The sequence below is a fragment of the Ranitomeya imitator genome, chromosome 3 (genome assembly GCF_032444005.1).
Source record: "Ranitomeya imitator isolate aRanImi1 chromosome 3, aRanImi1.pri, whole genome shotgun sequence".
Classification (NCBI taxonomy): domain Eukaryota; kingdom Metazoa; phylum Chordata; class Amphibia; order Anura; family Dendrobatidae; genus Ranitomeya; species Ranitomeya imitator.
In genome coordinates this window covers 808905615-808921244 of record NC_091284.1, presented here as the reverse complement: position 1 = coordinate 808921244, position 15630 = coordinate 808905615, and the positions used below count along the sequence as shown (strand labels likewise).

Here is a 15630-nt window from a genome sequence, read left to right as displayed (position 1 = left end):
CCTATATTACTGGCCCCATAGGATGCCCCCTATATTACTGGCCCCATAAGATGCTCCCTATATCACTGGCCCCATAGGATGCTCCCTATATTACTGGCCCCATAAGATGTTCCCTATATCACTGGCCCCATAGGATGCTCCCTATATCACTGGCTCCATAAGATGCTCCGTATATTACTGGCCCCATAAGATGCTCCCTATATTATTGGCCCCATAAGATGCTCCCTATATCACTGGCCCTATAAGATGCTCCCTATATTACTGGCCCCATAGGATGCTCCCTATATTACTGGCCCCATATAATGCTCCATATTTGGGCCCCGACTGATGGTCCCCATATATTGCTCCAAATATTAAAAAAAAAAAAATGAAATACTCACCTCTCGTTGCTTGTCGCTGCTCTGGACTCTTTACCGTCGGTGTCTTCCTGCTCTGCGCTGTGACTGCTCAGGCAGAGGGCGCACACTGGTGACGTCATTGCGCCCTCTGACCTGAACGTCACAGTCAGAGAATGGAAGATGTTGCAGCGCTGGAACCGGGAGAGGTAAGTATCGCAAGTGCCGGAGCCCAGAGCAGGCGGGGGGGGGTCGACTCACGGGGGCCGGCACTATAGCGCGCCAGTGTCCCTGACGATGAGTAGGCCCCCTGCCTGTTCAGGGCCCCGCCACTTGCTGACACCCACCCTGGGTGGGTATTACAGGCAGCGGGGCGACTCCCTAGGGACTTTTTTTTCTGTGGTCGTCAGCGAGCCACATGTCAGGGGCAGGCGAGCCACATGTGGCTCGCGAGCTACGGGTTGGGGACCCCTGCTCTAAGCCATAGTGCTCTCCTAATGGTGACGGCGTTTAAGGCAGCACTTGTCACACAGTTTGCTGCGTCTAAAGACGCGTACATCAGTCTCCAGCCATAGCAATTTGCTTGGCGAGATCTGCTGCCTCAGACGGAAGAGCCTGGTCCTGAATGGATTTTGCAAGGGTATCTGCCCAGAAAACCATTGCTTTTGCGACCCATGCCACAGCGAATGAAGGGGATAGAGAGGAACCTGAGGCTTCATACACTGAGCGAGCCAGGGAGTCTCTGGCATGCTGTGGGATTTTTAATTGGAGAAAAAAAAGAGAAAAAAAGATATGCATACAGTGGGATCAACCATATGTAATAAATTTTTATTATACCATAACATGTCACTTCACATAGAGGCAAAGACAAGGGGGGGACCAAACATTTAAAAACCAGATGGACCAACCCTCATCCCCCAAGGTACAATGATAGGGATCCTTATATCAGTATACAAAATATGTGCAACAAATACAGAGAACATCAGAAAAAGCAGCAAAAAGATACAATAATAATGCAAATGCTTAATGCCCTATGCTGCTAAACCAGTCCCAAATGCCCTAGACCCTACATGTAACCGACTCTCCTAGTTCAAATAACAGGCATGGAATGGAATTATACAGTTGTCCCAAGAGACTCAAATGTACTGCTAGACCACACAAATATAAATGATATAGCCGGCCTACTGCCTTCCTTAATGCAAACACCCCATACTATACATTACCACAATAAGGAACAAAGTCCTAACCAATGAGGAGCCCATATGCTGACAATGCAGAGCGGTAGATATGCCCCCAAGAAGGAAAATAAAGGCTAGCAGGCACAGCAAGAGCGTGTGCCCCTGAGTGCAGCCGGGGTGTGAAGGGAGTAAAGCCGAAGCAAAGGAGGCCTGAGACAGGGGGGATGGCGGCCCCACGCGTATCGACGCTGCTAAGGCGTCTTCGTCAGGGGAAGGTTTTTAATTGGAGCCCCATCAGGTACGGATAAAAGCGTTTTGGTAGCCAAATGTGATACCGGAGGATCTACTAGTGGAGGTTCCGTCCAATCTTTGACAAGCTCTGCGGAAAAGAGATACTTTGTTTCCAGGGCCTTTTTACCCGTGAAGCGCTTATCCGGACGCTACCTGTGTCGCCGGACTATATCTAAAAAATCCGGATGAGAGGCGAACACCTTATGGGATCGCTTGGTTCTTGTAAAAGATACCAGGGCCGAATTAGTGTCATCAACCTTTAGAGCATGATTGACAGCTTCGATGAAGGAATCCACAGTCGACTGAAACTCTGGAGAATCCGGGTCCAAGGACGCCTCAGACTCATGATCGCTATGAACCCCTGGAGAGGGCGAGTGAGAAGTGGAGCTACTAGAGGCTGAATGGCGTGGTGAATGCTCAGGAGAGGTAGTGCGGATCCGTTTTTTTGGATGTCCGTACCTCCTTCAGGTGAGAGCGGCCCCTGCTGGCCGATGATTCCCCTGTAAGGGAGGGGTCTCTTAACCCAGGTAAACGAGTGCCCCGCTACCCAGAGGGGTCATGAAGGGATTCAATCGCTTTGGCCAACAAAGCCATGGATTGTGACAGTGACGCGGCCCACTCAGTGGAGCTAGATACACTGGGGTCGGTAGCGGCGGAGGACTCCTGGGCACGTTGGGCATCACAGGCTGAGCAGAGAGGGGAGCTTTGAGGCCAAGGAGCCTGGCATGTGGTACACGCAGCGATAAAGTATGTACCTTTGTAGCCTTTGGTATGTACCTTTGTAGCCTTTGACTGCGACATGGTGTACCCCAATATAAGTAAAAAACACTGCTATGCTAGTGCAGTCTCCTTACCAAGGTCCTGTGTCCTGCAATCAGATGAGGCGGCGCGCAAAGTAGGGGAGAAGACTGGCATCCAGGGCTGCTGACACGTGCAGAAAAACGGGTGGCCGGAGCAGAGCGGTGCTGTGCAGGGAAGATGGCTGCCAAGATTTGGGAGACACTCTCGCATAGAGCGTGAAGCGCCAGGTCTGTGGGCAGAGCCGCTGGAATGATGCGAGCGGTGGGCGGGGCCTATCGGGATGCAGCCTACACTAGGCCGAAGCTGGGGACTAAATTTATGGCCTCGGCCGGTGTGCACTGTCGGGAAAGGTGCCCTGTGGGGACCCTGCCGCTATGGAGCCCTCCTATGGCTGCCGAAAAGCGACCCTTCCCGGGTGGCACTTACCCCGATATGAAGGTGATGGCAGATGCCGCAGGTCAGAGCTGTGCCCGGGGTAGTTAGGACGGTGCAGGGTTGCGGTGCCCTTGAAGGGGCCCGTCGCCCCTACAATCAGCTCAGGCATTGGCATCCCACATCGCAGGAGAGGATACGGAGAGGTAACACTCTCCGTGCTCACCTGTTGGTTCAGGGAGATCGGAGCCTTGAAAAAGGTTCCGTCGCCCCTTCGTCCAGACAGAAAGGTTAAATAGTCCAGTGTGCCTCCAACGGACACCAAGCTTGAACTGGGTCTCTGGAAGCCAGCATGAGGGTGTATACTGCAGGAGAGGAGCTAACTTTTTTTTGTCTCAACTTAGTGTCAGCCTCCTAGCGACGGCAGCATAACACCCATGGTTCTGTGTCCCCCAATGTGGCGAAGGAGAAATTGATTTTTCAAGTTTAAAACATCTTCTGTGAAATATCTTCGACATTATATATATATATATATATATATATATATATATATATATATATATATAGTAGTGTACAGAATTCAATTTTACATTTACTCCTGGTAAGATTTTTTGCAATTTCTGGAACAGTTAGAACACTTTTTTGTGTTCTAACTGTTCCAGAAATTGCTAAAAATCTTACAACTTACAACTAAATATTGTACAAATTCAGATCCAAAACTAGCCAACCACAGATTATGCTCATGTGACCAAGCGGGATGTGGTAGCCAATCATTCTGCTGCTTTACCATTTGTTGGTTTTATTCATTGGTCCATCTAAAGACCAGGAGATCCAGTTAGGATATGAGCCTTCAGATTTTTGACAGCAGAGGATCGTGTGTGAGTTGTGGTACTGAATGGAGAGGGTTATTCTGGCTCACACATTGCAGGGAAGGGTGGCTGTAATTTGAGGAGTTGTAATAACTTTGCAGAAACATAAGCAGCTTGGAATAACTCGGGATAGGTCCAGATCTGGTCATCCCGGAAAGACATCTCAAAGGGAGAATAGAGGACTAAGACCATCCCTTGCCAATCGAAAGATCATCTCTCCTCAGCTTCTGTGAGAATGGCAAGAAAAGTGGAATGTGGAGGAGGTAGCAACATCAACTGTTAGGAAGAGATGTTTTGAGGCTGCAAGGCCCAAAAGAAGCTACACAGACAAAAAGGTGAGAATTGTGGGCACTGAAATATTCTAAGTGGAGTAAGGAGGAGTGGGAGAATGTGCCATTTCATGAAGAAAGCACTTTTTCCATTTTGGGAAACGATGGCAAGTGTTACGTGAGAAGGTTCCCACCTGAAGGACACAAGCCAGAGAGTTTGGTCTCCTCTGTGAAACATCTGATGAAAGCAATGGTCTGGGGCTGCATGACAGACAGTGTTGGAAGGCTTTGTATTGTGGAGGGTTTGGTTAATGCAAAAAAAAAAAAAATAAGAGACATCCTTCAGAAGAACCTGCGGCCTTGCTTTAAACTAGTTCTCAGGGGGTTCCAAGATGGTACTGGAGTGGAAAAAGAAAAACAACAAAACAAGGTGGCTACTATTGGCTGGCCAGCTCAGTCCTTAATCCAACTGAAAATGTGTGGCACAAGGCATCATTGGGGGATCGCTAGAAAACAGCCAAGGACCAAGCCTGAGTGGATTGAGGCTCCGATCCAGCCTGTTTCGACCTCTTCACTCGTGAACATCTTGTTCGCTCACTGCCACAGAAATGCAAGTTGGTCCTCAAGAGCAAAGGCTGGCCAATAAAGTATTAAAAGCTAAAGATGGACTTAAAGGGAACCTGTCAGAAGGATTGTGCTCAGTGATTTATGCTGATTACAATGATACCTGGTGATGGAATCCGTCTTGTGGTTGTTTAATCTTTATTTTTAGTTTTGAGTTAATGATATGCTCGTGCTCCGAGGCGGCCTGTGGGAGTCTGCATGTGGTGCTCTGCTTAGGTATTCATAATGCAGACTGCTGACAGGTCACTGATCCCTCACTGCCCCTAGATTACATAATGAACATCTGTATATACACAAGAAAAAAAATAAAAATGAATACTTCTGCATGCAGGTGCGTATGTATACCACACACACACACACTTTCTACTGCGCCATTTTAAAATTGATTTTTTTTTGTCATCTGAATAACAACCACATTTATTATTGGGACATTAAACATGTGTTTATGCTGCAGCGCAGGGGCCATGGCCGGCGACGGCCTGCAGAAGGGTTTTTTCCCCCTTCACTATGTACAGGTATTTGTTACGTAAACTAGGGGGCAGTGAGGGATCAGTGACCTGTCAGCAGGCTGCATTATGAATACCTAATCAGAGCACCACATGAGGACCCCCACAGGCCGCCCTGGGGTACGAGCATATCATTAACTCAAAACAAGCACAAGACAGATTTCATCACCAAGTATCACTGTAATCAGTCATCGCCCACCTGACACTGTAGGTTACTGGGCACAATCCTGCTGACAGGCTCCCTTTAAGGCCGGCGTCACACTGGCGTATTGCATCCGATGCGAGATCATTGGATGCAATATGCTAATGACACTCGGCTCCTGCTTGCAGCAATATGCTAATGACACTCGGCTCCTGCTCGCTGCAATATGCTAATGACACTCGGCTCCTGCTCGCTGCAATATGCTAATGACACTCGGCTCCTGCTCGCTGCAATATGCTAATGACACTCGGCTCCTGCTCGCATCAGAGCAGGAGCCGAGTGTCATGCGTCTGTGCTCCGATTCTCTCGCACAGGGAGGATCGGAGCACAGCTGCGGAGGAGGTGGAGAAATGAATGTCTCTATCTCCTCCATTGCCGGGGTCCGCTTATAGCGCACATCACTCGGATGATATCTGAGTGGTGTGCGCTGTCTCACTCGCACCCATAGGCTTATATTGGTGCGAGTGAGCTGAGAGTTTTCCTCGGTCCGAGACAATCGCAGCATGCTGCGATGGTCTCGGACCGAGGAAAACGGCCGACAAAAAGTCGGCTGCTGGGAGCTGCCCCATAACTTAATATTGGTCCAAGTGCAATGCGATTTTTTATCGCATTGCACTCGGCCGTTTTAAACGCCAGCCTAAAAAGGATCCTTTTCAAGGGCCCTGAATTAAGTGCAAAAAAAAAAAATAAAAAACTACAAATCTTAAGTAACATGTAAGTCAGTGTGGTGTGAACATACACCAGAAATTTGTGAACCTACAAACCTGTTCACCGTTCTACACACTTTACTTGTGTAGGCAAGTGTATGCTATGGGAAAAAAACAATAATGCAAAAAAAAAAAAAAAAATTATATATATATTTGCCTAGAATACTACTTCCTGCAATTTGTGCCAACTTCCGTGGCTTTGTCCGGAGCTAATGTCCGGAGCTAATGTCCGGAGCTAATGTCCGGAGCTAATGTCCGAGCCAATGTCCGGAGCCAAGTGACGTCAACAGTGTCCAGTGTCTGATTGGTTGCCGCCTGCTGCGAGCGACCAATCAGAAACGTGCCGTACTGTGACACACTCCGCCCGCCATTTTGGTGTGATTTTTGAATTTTTACCTCACAGCAAGTTTCTACTGCGTGGAGGCGGGCCCAGTGACGTTGCTCTTCAAGCTCCTGCCGAATTTCGTCAAAAAAATGATAATACCATTTACCAAAACTATATATATTTAGTTGTGAAGTGGTTCAGTGACATTTTCACACCAATTTTGAACTTTTGTTTGGTGTTTTCTCCATATACTGCCTATTATTTTTGTTCTTTCTTACTATTATTTATTAATTGTATTATTCTTACATTTGAATAAATAAAGTATATATGGATTCTAGACTCCCGATTCTTTAGAATCGGGCTGCCATCTAGTATATATATATATATATATATATATATATATATATATATATATATATATACACACATACATACATACACACACACACACACACACACACGAGTATAAGCCGACCCCCCTAATTTTGCCACAAAAACACTGGGAAAACTTATTGACTCGAGTATAAGCCTAGGGTGGAAATGCAGCATTTACCGGTGAATTTCAAAAATAAAAATAGATCATTATTTCCCCATAGCTGTGCCATATAGTGCTCTGCACATTCATTATTGCCCCATAGCTGTGCCATATAGTGCTCTGCACATTCATTATTGCCCCATAGCTGTGCCATATAGTGCTCTGCACATTCATTATTGCCCCATAGCTGTGCCATATAGTGCTCTGCACATTCATTATTGCCCCATAGCTGTGCCATATAGTGCTCTGCACATTCATTATTGCCCCATAGCTGTGCCATATAGTGCTCTGCGCCGTTCATTCCTGTCCCATAGCTGTGCCATAGAGAGCTTAACAGTGGAAGAACTGCAGCACCGAAGACCATGGGACAGGCGGGGAGTGCCAGGATCGCTGGAAGCAGGTAAGTATGCCTCAGCGCCCTCACCCGCCGACCCTGCCACCCGCCTTGACTCAAGTATAAGCCGAGAGGGGCACTTTCAGCCCAAAAATCTCGGCTTATACATGAATGAATGAATGAATGAATGAATGAATGAATGAATGTATACACACACACACACAGTATATACTCGAGTGTAAGACGACCCCCCTAATATTGCAACAAAAAAAAAAAAAAAAAAACTGGGAAAACTTAATGACTTGAGTATAAGCCTAGGGTGGAAAATGCAGCAGCTACCGATAAATTTCAAAAGTAAAAATAGATATCAATAAAAGTAAAATTAATAGAGACATCAGTAGGTTAAGTGTTTTTGAATATCCATATTGAATCAGGAGCCCCATATAATGCTCCATAAAGTTAATTATGGCTCCATAAGATGCTCCATACAAAATACGCCCCATATATAATGCTCCATGCAGTTCATTATGGCCCCATAGATGCTCCATATAAAACTGTGCCACATGTAATGCCGCTACTGCAATAAAAAAAAAAAAAAAAAAAAAATTACATACTCGCCTCTCCTTGCTTGCTGCCGGCTGCTCCTCAGCGTCCCGTCTCCCTGCACTGACTGTTCAGGCAGAGGGCGGAAGGCACACTAATATGTGCGTATATATATATATATATATATATATATATATATATATATATATATATATATATATATATATATATATATATATATATATAAAGATCTATATCTATCCACACACACACACAACTAGTTAGTTCATTAATCGTGTCCTTGTGGCTCTAAAAGGACAGTTTTACTGCCTATTAGGCTACTTTCACAATAGTCCGTCGGTACAGGCCGTCGCAGACCGTCGGCCCGACAGACAGTGTGATTGATTAGCACAACGGGGGCAGCAGATGCAGTTTTACAACGCATCTGCTGCCCCATTGTAATGTCTGGGAGGAGGGGGTGGAGCTCCGGCCGCGTATGCGCAGTCGGAAATGGCGGACTCAACGCACAAGAAAAAAAAAAAAAAAAAAAAAAAAAAACACATGTAACTTTTTGTGCCGACGGTGCGCCAAAACACGACGCATCCGTCGCACTGTGGATGCGACGTGTGGCCATACGTCGCAATGAGTCGGTAATACAAGTGTATGGAGAAAAAAAAAACAAAAAAAAAAAACGCATCCTGCAGGCACATTTGCAGGATGCGTTTTTTTTCTCCAAAATGACGCATTGCAATGTACGCCTAAAAACGCTAGTGTGAAAGTAGCCTTACTTGTTTATGAAGTTAGTCACAGAAAACCTGTGAGCAGACCAGAAATGCCATTACCACCAAGCACAAGCAGTTTAATTGGCACATGAAAATCTCCAAAGAGCTTGGAATCCAGTCTTCCACAGCTCCAACATGGTACGTCACAGGTCATGTCCTAGTATTTGATGTGGGCTCAGTGCCGGCACATGACCAATGATCTGATCAGCTGTTATGTGCCCCCAACAGCCGCGGGTGGAATTGCAATCCACCGGCATCTGTCATTATGTTAGACGCAGCAGTCAATCTCTGACAGCAGCATTCAACATGCGAGCACCAGATGAGAGTCACTAAACCCACCCATTGGTACCTGTCACATGATCGCGGGGAGCCGATGGGTTGATAGGACAGATGGAAGATCTGTGGTCAGCGTTCATACCAGATGATCATTTCTGCTACGCAGAGCATGCTCTATGTAGCACAAGCGATAAGAAGAGCGCAACTGCTAGTCTCCTAAGGAAACAACTGCAGTAAAAAAATAAATAAATAAATGGCACAGGGGGCATTAGATTTCCCATTCACTGAAGTGAAAAAACACAGCATCAAAAACTCATGTTGGAACACAGCCTTAGGCCGGGGACACACACAACGTATAAAAAAAAAGGACCGTTTTTGATGGACGAGAATCGCACAAATGTTACCAAAACATTGATCCGTGTGCAGTGCGAGGATGCGATTTTCTCGCATCAAATGATCCGTGTGACATCCGTACTGTGTGTTTATCGCAGGCTTGCAAAACCAACATACGGCTATACAAGGGATCCATGTGACAAAAAAAAAAAAAAAAAAAAATTATTATATATATCTATATATATCCATCTCTCAGTAGACACATATTTATATATATTAATATTTCATCCAGCGCGATATAGCAGAAAGCCGGTAATTCAATTACCGGCTTCTGCTTTCTCCTTCCTAAAACCCGACATGATATGAGACATGGTTTACATACAGTAAACCATCTCATATCACCATTTTTTTTTTGCATATTCCACACTACTAATGTTAGTAGTGTGTATGTGCAAAATTTGGCCGTTCTAGCTAGTAAATTAAGGGGTTAAATGGCGGAAAAAATTGGCGTGGGCTCCCGCGCAATTTTCTCCGCCAGAGTAGTAAAGACAGTGACTGAGAGCAGATAATAGCCTAGAGAGGGTCCACGGTTATTGGCCCCCCCTGGCTAAAAACATCTGCCCCCAGCCACCCCAGAAAAGGCACATCTGGAAGATGCGCCTATTCTGGCACTTGGCCACTCTCTTCCCATTCCCGTGTAGCTGTGGGATATGGGGTAATGAAGGGTTAATGCCACCTTGCTATTGTAAGGTGACATTAAGCCAAATTAATAATGGAGAGGCGTCAATTATGACACCTATCCATTATTAATCCAATACTAGTAAAGGGTTAAATAAAAAAAAAAACAAAAAAAAAAAAAACACATTAAAAATTAATTTATTGAAAAAAAAAAATCACAAAGGCTGTTGTATTAATTTATTCTACTCTCAATCCACTCACTGAAGACCCTCAATCTGTAAATTTAAAAAAAAAAAAAAAACAACAAACAATATACATACCTTCCGAGGATCTGGCACGTCCAACGATGTAGATCCATCTGAAGGGGTTAAAATATTTTGCAGACACGAGCTTTGCTAATGCAGGATGCTCATTTCTGCAAAACCCCGGCGAATGAAGCTAAATATAGGTCAATGATCTATATTTACCTTCATTTGCGGTGAGGCGCCCTCTGCTGGTTGTTCCTAGATTGTGTGAACTTTCCTAGAAAGCTCCCTTGCTCGAGTTCATATGAGGACAACCAGCAGAGGGCGCCCTCTTATGAACTCGAGCCTGGGAGCTTTCTAGGAAAGTTCCCACGATCTAGGACCAACCAGCAGAGGGCGCCTCACCGCAAATGAAGCTAAATATAGATCATTGACCTACTTTACCTTCATTCTCCGGGGTTTTGCAGAAATGAGCATCCTGCATTAGCGGAGCTCGTGTCTGCAAAATATTTTAACCCCTTCAGATGGATCTACATCGCTGGACGTGCCAGATCCTCGGAAGGTATGTATATTGTTTGTTTATTTTTTTTATTTTTTTAATTTACAGATCGAGGGTCTTCAGTGAGTGGATTGAGAGTAGAATAAATTAATACAACAACCTTTGTGATTTTTTCAATAAATTAATTTTTAATGTGTGTTTTTTTTTTTAACCCTTTACTAGTATTGGATTAATAATGGATAGGTGTCATAATTGACGCCTCTCCATTATTAATCTGGCTTAATGTCACCTTACAATAGCAAGGTGACATTAACCCTTTATTACCCTATATCCCACCGCTACACGGGAATGGGAAGAGAGTGGCCAAGTGCCAGAATAGGCGCATCTTCCAGATGTGCCTTTTCTGGGGTGGCTGGGGGCAGATATTTGTAGCCGGGGGGGGGGGCAATAACCATGGACCCTCTCCAGGCTATTAATATCTGCCCTCAGTCACTGGCTTTACTACTCTGGCGGAGAAAATTGTGCGGGAGCCCACGCCAATTTTTTCCGCCATTTAACCCCTTAATTTACTAGCTAGAACGGCCAAATTTTGCATAGACACACAACTGACAGTAGTGTGGAATATGCAAAAAAAAAAATGGTGATACGAGATGGTTTACTGTATGTAATCATATCTCATATCATGTCGGGTTTAGGAAGGAGATAGCAAAAGCCTGCAATTGAATTACCGGCTTTAAAGCTGTCTAGCGCTGGAAGAAATATATATCTATTCTATGTGTACACATTTATTCGACCTATTCTATTGTAAGCTGTCAGTGTGATTTTACTGTACACCGCACTGAATTACCGGCTTTTCTCTCCAACAGCGCTGCGTATACCTCACAAGTCACACTGCTGGTCCGTGTGTGATCCGTATTTTTGGGGCTTCCATAGACTTTCATTGGCGATTCTCGGCCGAGAAACGCTGACAATCGCAGCATGCTGCGATTTCACTCGGATCCTGAATACGGCCGAGAAAATATCGGATGATGGGAGCTGCCCCATTGATTAACATTGGGACGAGTGCTATGCGATTTTTTATCGCATTGCACTCGTCCGTATTACGGTCTAGTGTGACCCGGCCTTACAGATTGTATCCATAAGGAGTGTCATAACGGAGGCCTTGCTCTTCTCCTAAGAAGCAGAAGGCAGTTTCTACCAGCCGCTCATTACACAAGAGACCTGGCTGTGGGCAAAGTGACTGAGCCTGCAAGTCCACCAGGAGGACATGCACATTGCTAGGCATCGGACTTACCAAGTATTCTGGCGAATCACGCCGGAGTTAAGGATGTGCGATTTTACGTCCCAGAGGCCACTTACCTTGGGAGTAGTTACTGCAGGAGACCACCTGTTGGGGGCTCAGTGTGGGCTTTTGTTTAAGTTTGGTCATCACACGGATTCGAGCTTCCAACATTCCCATGGTTGCGAAGGCGTAACAGCTGCCACAAGATCCTGCGCAAAAAACACGGGTCAGTCTTTCCCTTCATGGTTTAACTCTGAAGAACTGGACTGTCTGGTAACGGTACCTTGATTCCTAACAGGGCTGACGAAGTTGTAGCCCTCAACATCGCGCCAATCGAAAGCATCGGGGAGACCTTGAAATTTCTCATCAGTGGGCAGAGGAGCCGGAGGTGGAATGCTGCGAGATCACAGGAAAACAAATACAACTTAGTTCCCCCCAAAAACCTGAAAATACATGGGCAGAGTACGGTCACAGGCCAGTGTATGGCGCACTACTGGTATCTGCCCCATCATAGTGCAGTAAATGCAGCACAGTGCAGAGATACCGCCGCACCACAGGATTCAGGAGTCTCATCCACAGACTGACGTACTTTGGAATTTTAGATTTACGCCCGCCGGCTCGTCTCAGAAGATCCTCCATCGACAGCCCGTCCAGTTCAGGGTACGCCCTCGCAGTCCAAGATTTTTGGGCAGAGTTTATTTGTTGCACAAATCCATGGTTGCTTTTGAAGGTTGTACGCGAGGTCCTGATGGAGGAGAGGGATGAAGAATAGTATAATATATATATATATATATATATATATATATATATATATATATATATATATATATATATATATATATATATATATATTTATTTATTATCTGAAAAAGGGGAGGAAAAAAAAATGGAAAGGAAACTTGCAGCGCCATGGAAGGGGTTAAGGACGCATTAACGCAAATCGGTCTGAGATCAGACCGCAAAGCACAGACTTGGCTGTGCATTTCCCGACCAGAGCGAGAGCCTCAGAGATGTATGAAGCAGTCATTCTCCGATCAGAAGAGCCGCGTCCAAGTTTGTTCATGGTGGTCCGATCTCCTGATCACTCCAGTTCAGACCAACCAGAGCCACTGGTATGAACGGTGTGCTCAACTATGCTACAAGCAGAAGCCACCCTCCTGGCATGAACAGTGCTACAAGCAGAAGCCGCCTTATCTCTGCTCTACAGCATGCAAGAGGCACGCTTTTTTTTTTTTTTTAGGCCACTGCAGAGGTGGCCGCTAACAAAACAACAACAAAAAAAAAAACCACCACCCACAAACCTCAATAGTCTTGAGATTAAAATTATAAAAAGAAATCTCTATTCTCCAGAATTTCTTTGGGAAATAGTTGATTGTTTTGGGTTTTCTGCAATGTTTTAACCCAAGGGAAACTCGAGACCACGGCTTTAAATTAGAAGCAGTAATACATCCATGCATGAACATAAAGACATCACGTCCTTAACTTAGGCATCGGCATAATTATATCCAACCGTGGAATCAAGTTATTTCTATTGCACAATGTTTGCCCACTTAGAATTCATTTTTCTGAGATACAGACATATTCCAACCTACAAGTTGGTCCATAAATGGGGCGAGATTAGGACAGACTGTCGGTGGGGGATTGCCAGTGTATGTCAGGCAGTCTCTGGCTATCTGACAGTCGTGAATTATGAGACCACGGGAACTCGAACATGTCACTGGAGCACCCACGATACTCTTTGCGTACAAAAACACCCTCCGCAATCTCGGGTAACGAGTACTTGCACTCATCACCAATCATAACCTCTGGGCCCAGAACCATTTATACTACAAGACTCACCATCCTTTTTCCTTGGGAAATGGCGCTGGGTTCACTTTTATACCCGACCCAGAGGAGTTTTTCTTGGCGACGAAGCAGGCCCAGTTATTCCCCAGCACGTCGTGCACCCAGCCAGGGAAGGTGTCATGGCAGTAACTGGTGACGTTCGACTCATGTTGCTCATACTGAAAGTGAAGAACACGGAGTTACGTGGCCGACCACAAGCACCAGACTCCCCGAGATGGTCCTCAAGTGCACGCCATACAAGATCACCTATGATCATCATATCCCCGGCCTTAGGTCCTGGGTTGTGGAAACCACATTATTATTCCCATTTATAAGGGGTCTGTAGGCAAAAGAGTGACATGGAGTACAGGAGTTCATCTGTCTTCTACGTTTGCTTCTCTTCAAAATTTATGTTGGAAGAAGTAGGTGACAGACTACACTTTGTTTGCAGTCTGTTACCATGGAGTCACATACTGTTGGTCTTCATGGGGGCAGTAGACACAAACAGGTTGGCAAATGGACCCAATATTTATATTAAATGCAGCCCTAACTGTAGACTAGGATCAGACAGCTGTCTAGGAATGCAATGCCAGACTGGCTGGATATGGGTCTAATGACCTTCTAGCCTCCAGTGCCTGTAGGACTACAAGTGTGGGTTAGAGCAGTGGCTGGTCTGGGATTTTGTGGTCTCTACAAAAACTTAGATGTGGCCATCTGAACCTCAGACGTAAAGCGTCATTATAGAGAGGTTATCATGTATAGTTGGACAACCAGAGCTTCCCCGAGAAAGGGTCTCCACTCAGGATCCCCATCTTCCCCTAGAAAACCAGAATAGTCCGCACATACCTTGAAAAAGGCAAACCACTTGTAACCACTGATTACGACTTCAAAGCCTTGGTTGTAGATGATGGTAACAAAGCCGACATTTCCCATATCATCTTCTGCAGTGTACAGAGGTCTTATAGTGACCCTAGTTGTCTTCTCCACCGGCCCTAGAATAACGCGAGCGTTAGACTTCTACGTGATGTAAAACCACCTTGCCAAACAAGGCCATATTACAAATCCCACAGACAGGTTGCGTTACAATGAAGCTGTGGCTGAACGTGTGCAGCGCCACTTCAATTACACAATGAGATATGAGAGCTGAAAAGCTACTCAAATTGCTTGCGTTGATGAGCTCAATCCAACAACATTCATCTATGAAGATGGGAATAACCCTTTAAATAGTAAGACAGAAGCTACAGTTGTCCGGCACGACTCACTTCTGCATCCGTGATGTGATCAGTAGCGCCTATATAGTCTGATGTGGAAGGTGTAGGACTACCCCTCTTAAAAGGTGCATTTTAAAGTGTATGTTCTACAGTATTCTGCTTCAGGAAAATTTAACAAGTTTGGACAACCCTCTACTGCAGTATAAGATCATGATCATGGGGCACGGCTACTGAAGCCTACGGTGATCATCTATCAAGACAGGGAGGCTTACTGACAAGCATTTATCCTTGGCACATGATAAAGCCAATGAACGGTCATTAGGGAGGAGCAAGTTGATTTACATTGCAATGGTCCTGAGCCAATTATCGCTTCTGCCCTTGCTAGGCCCCAGACCATCAGGATCCCAACTTATAAAGAGAATCAGACTGGACTTCAGACCAGCTCATCTCGATTGGCCATGTAAAAAAGAAAAAAACTCAATTGGGCATAGGAAGGCTCCAGGATTGAGAGGAACTCTTCTGGGAGTGGTCCTTCACTCTGGTATATAAAGTGAAACCCTATAGATCCACACTGGGGCAATCTAGGTGGATCTTCAACTTTAAACTAGT

General features: G+C 45.4%; 1 protein-coding gene across 1 annotated transcript in view; it reads right to left on the bottom strand.

Moving 5' to 3' along the window:
* The window catches only part of CTSC (cathepsin C), a 51886-nt gene that overhangs the window by 11694 nt on the left and 24562 nt on the right, over positions 1 to 15630 (bottom strand). Inside the window, exons 2-6 of the mRNA XM_069759270.1 lie at positions 14657 to 14802; positions 13826 to 13989; positions 12576 to 12731; positions 12270 to 12382; positions 12064 to 12195 (exon numbers count right to left, since the gene is read on the bottom strand). Of these exons, the coding sequence (XP_069615371.1) occupies positions 12064 to 12195; positions 12270 to 12382; positions 12576 to 12731; positions 13826 to 13989; positions 14657 to 14802 (711 nt within the window). The remainder of the gene's footprint in view (positions 1 to 12063; positions 12196 to 12269; positions 12383 to 12575; positions 12732 to 13825; positions 13990 to 14656; positions 14803 to 15630) is intronic.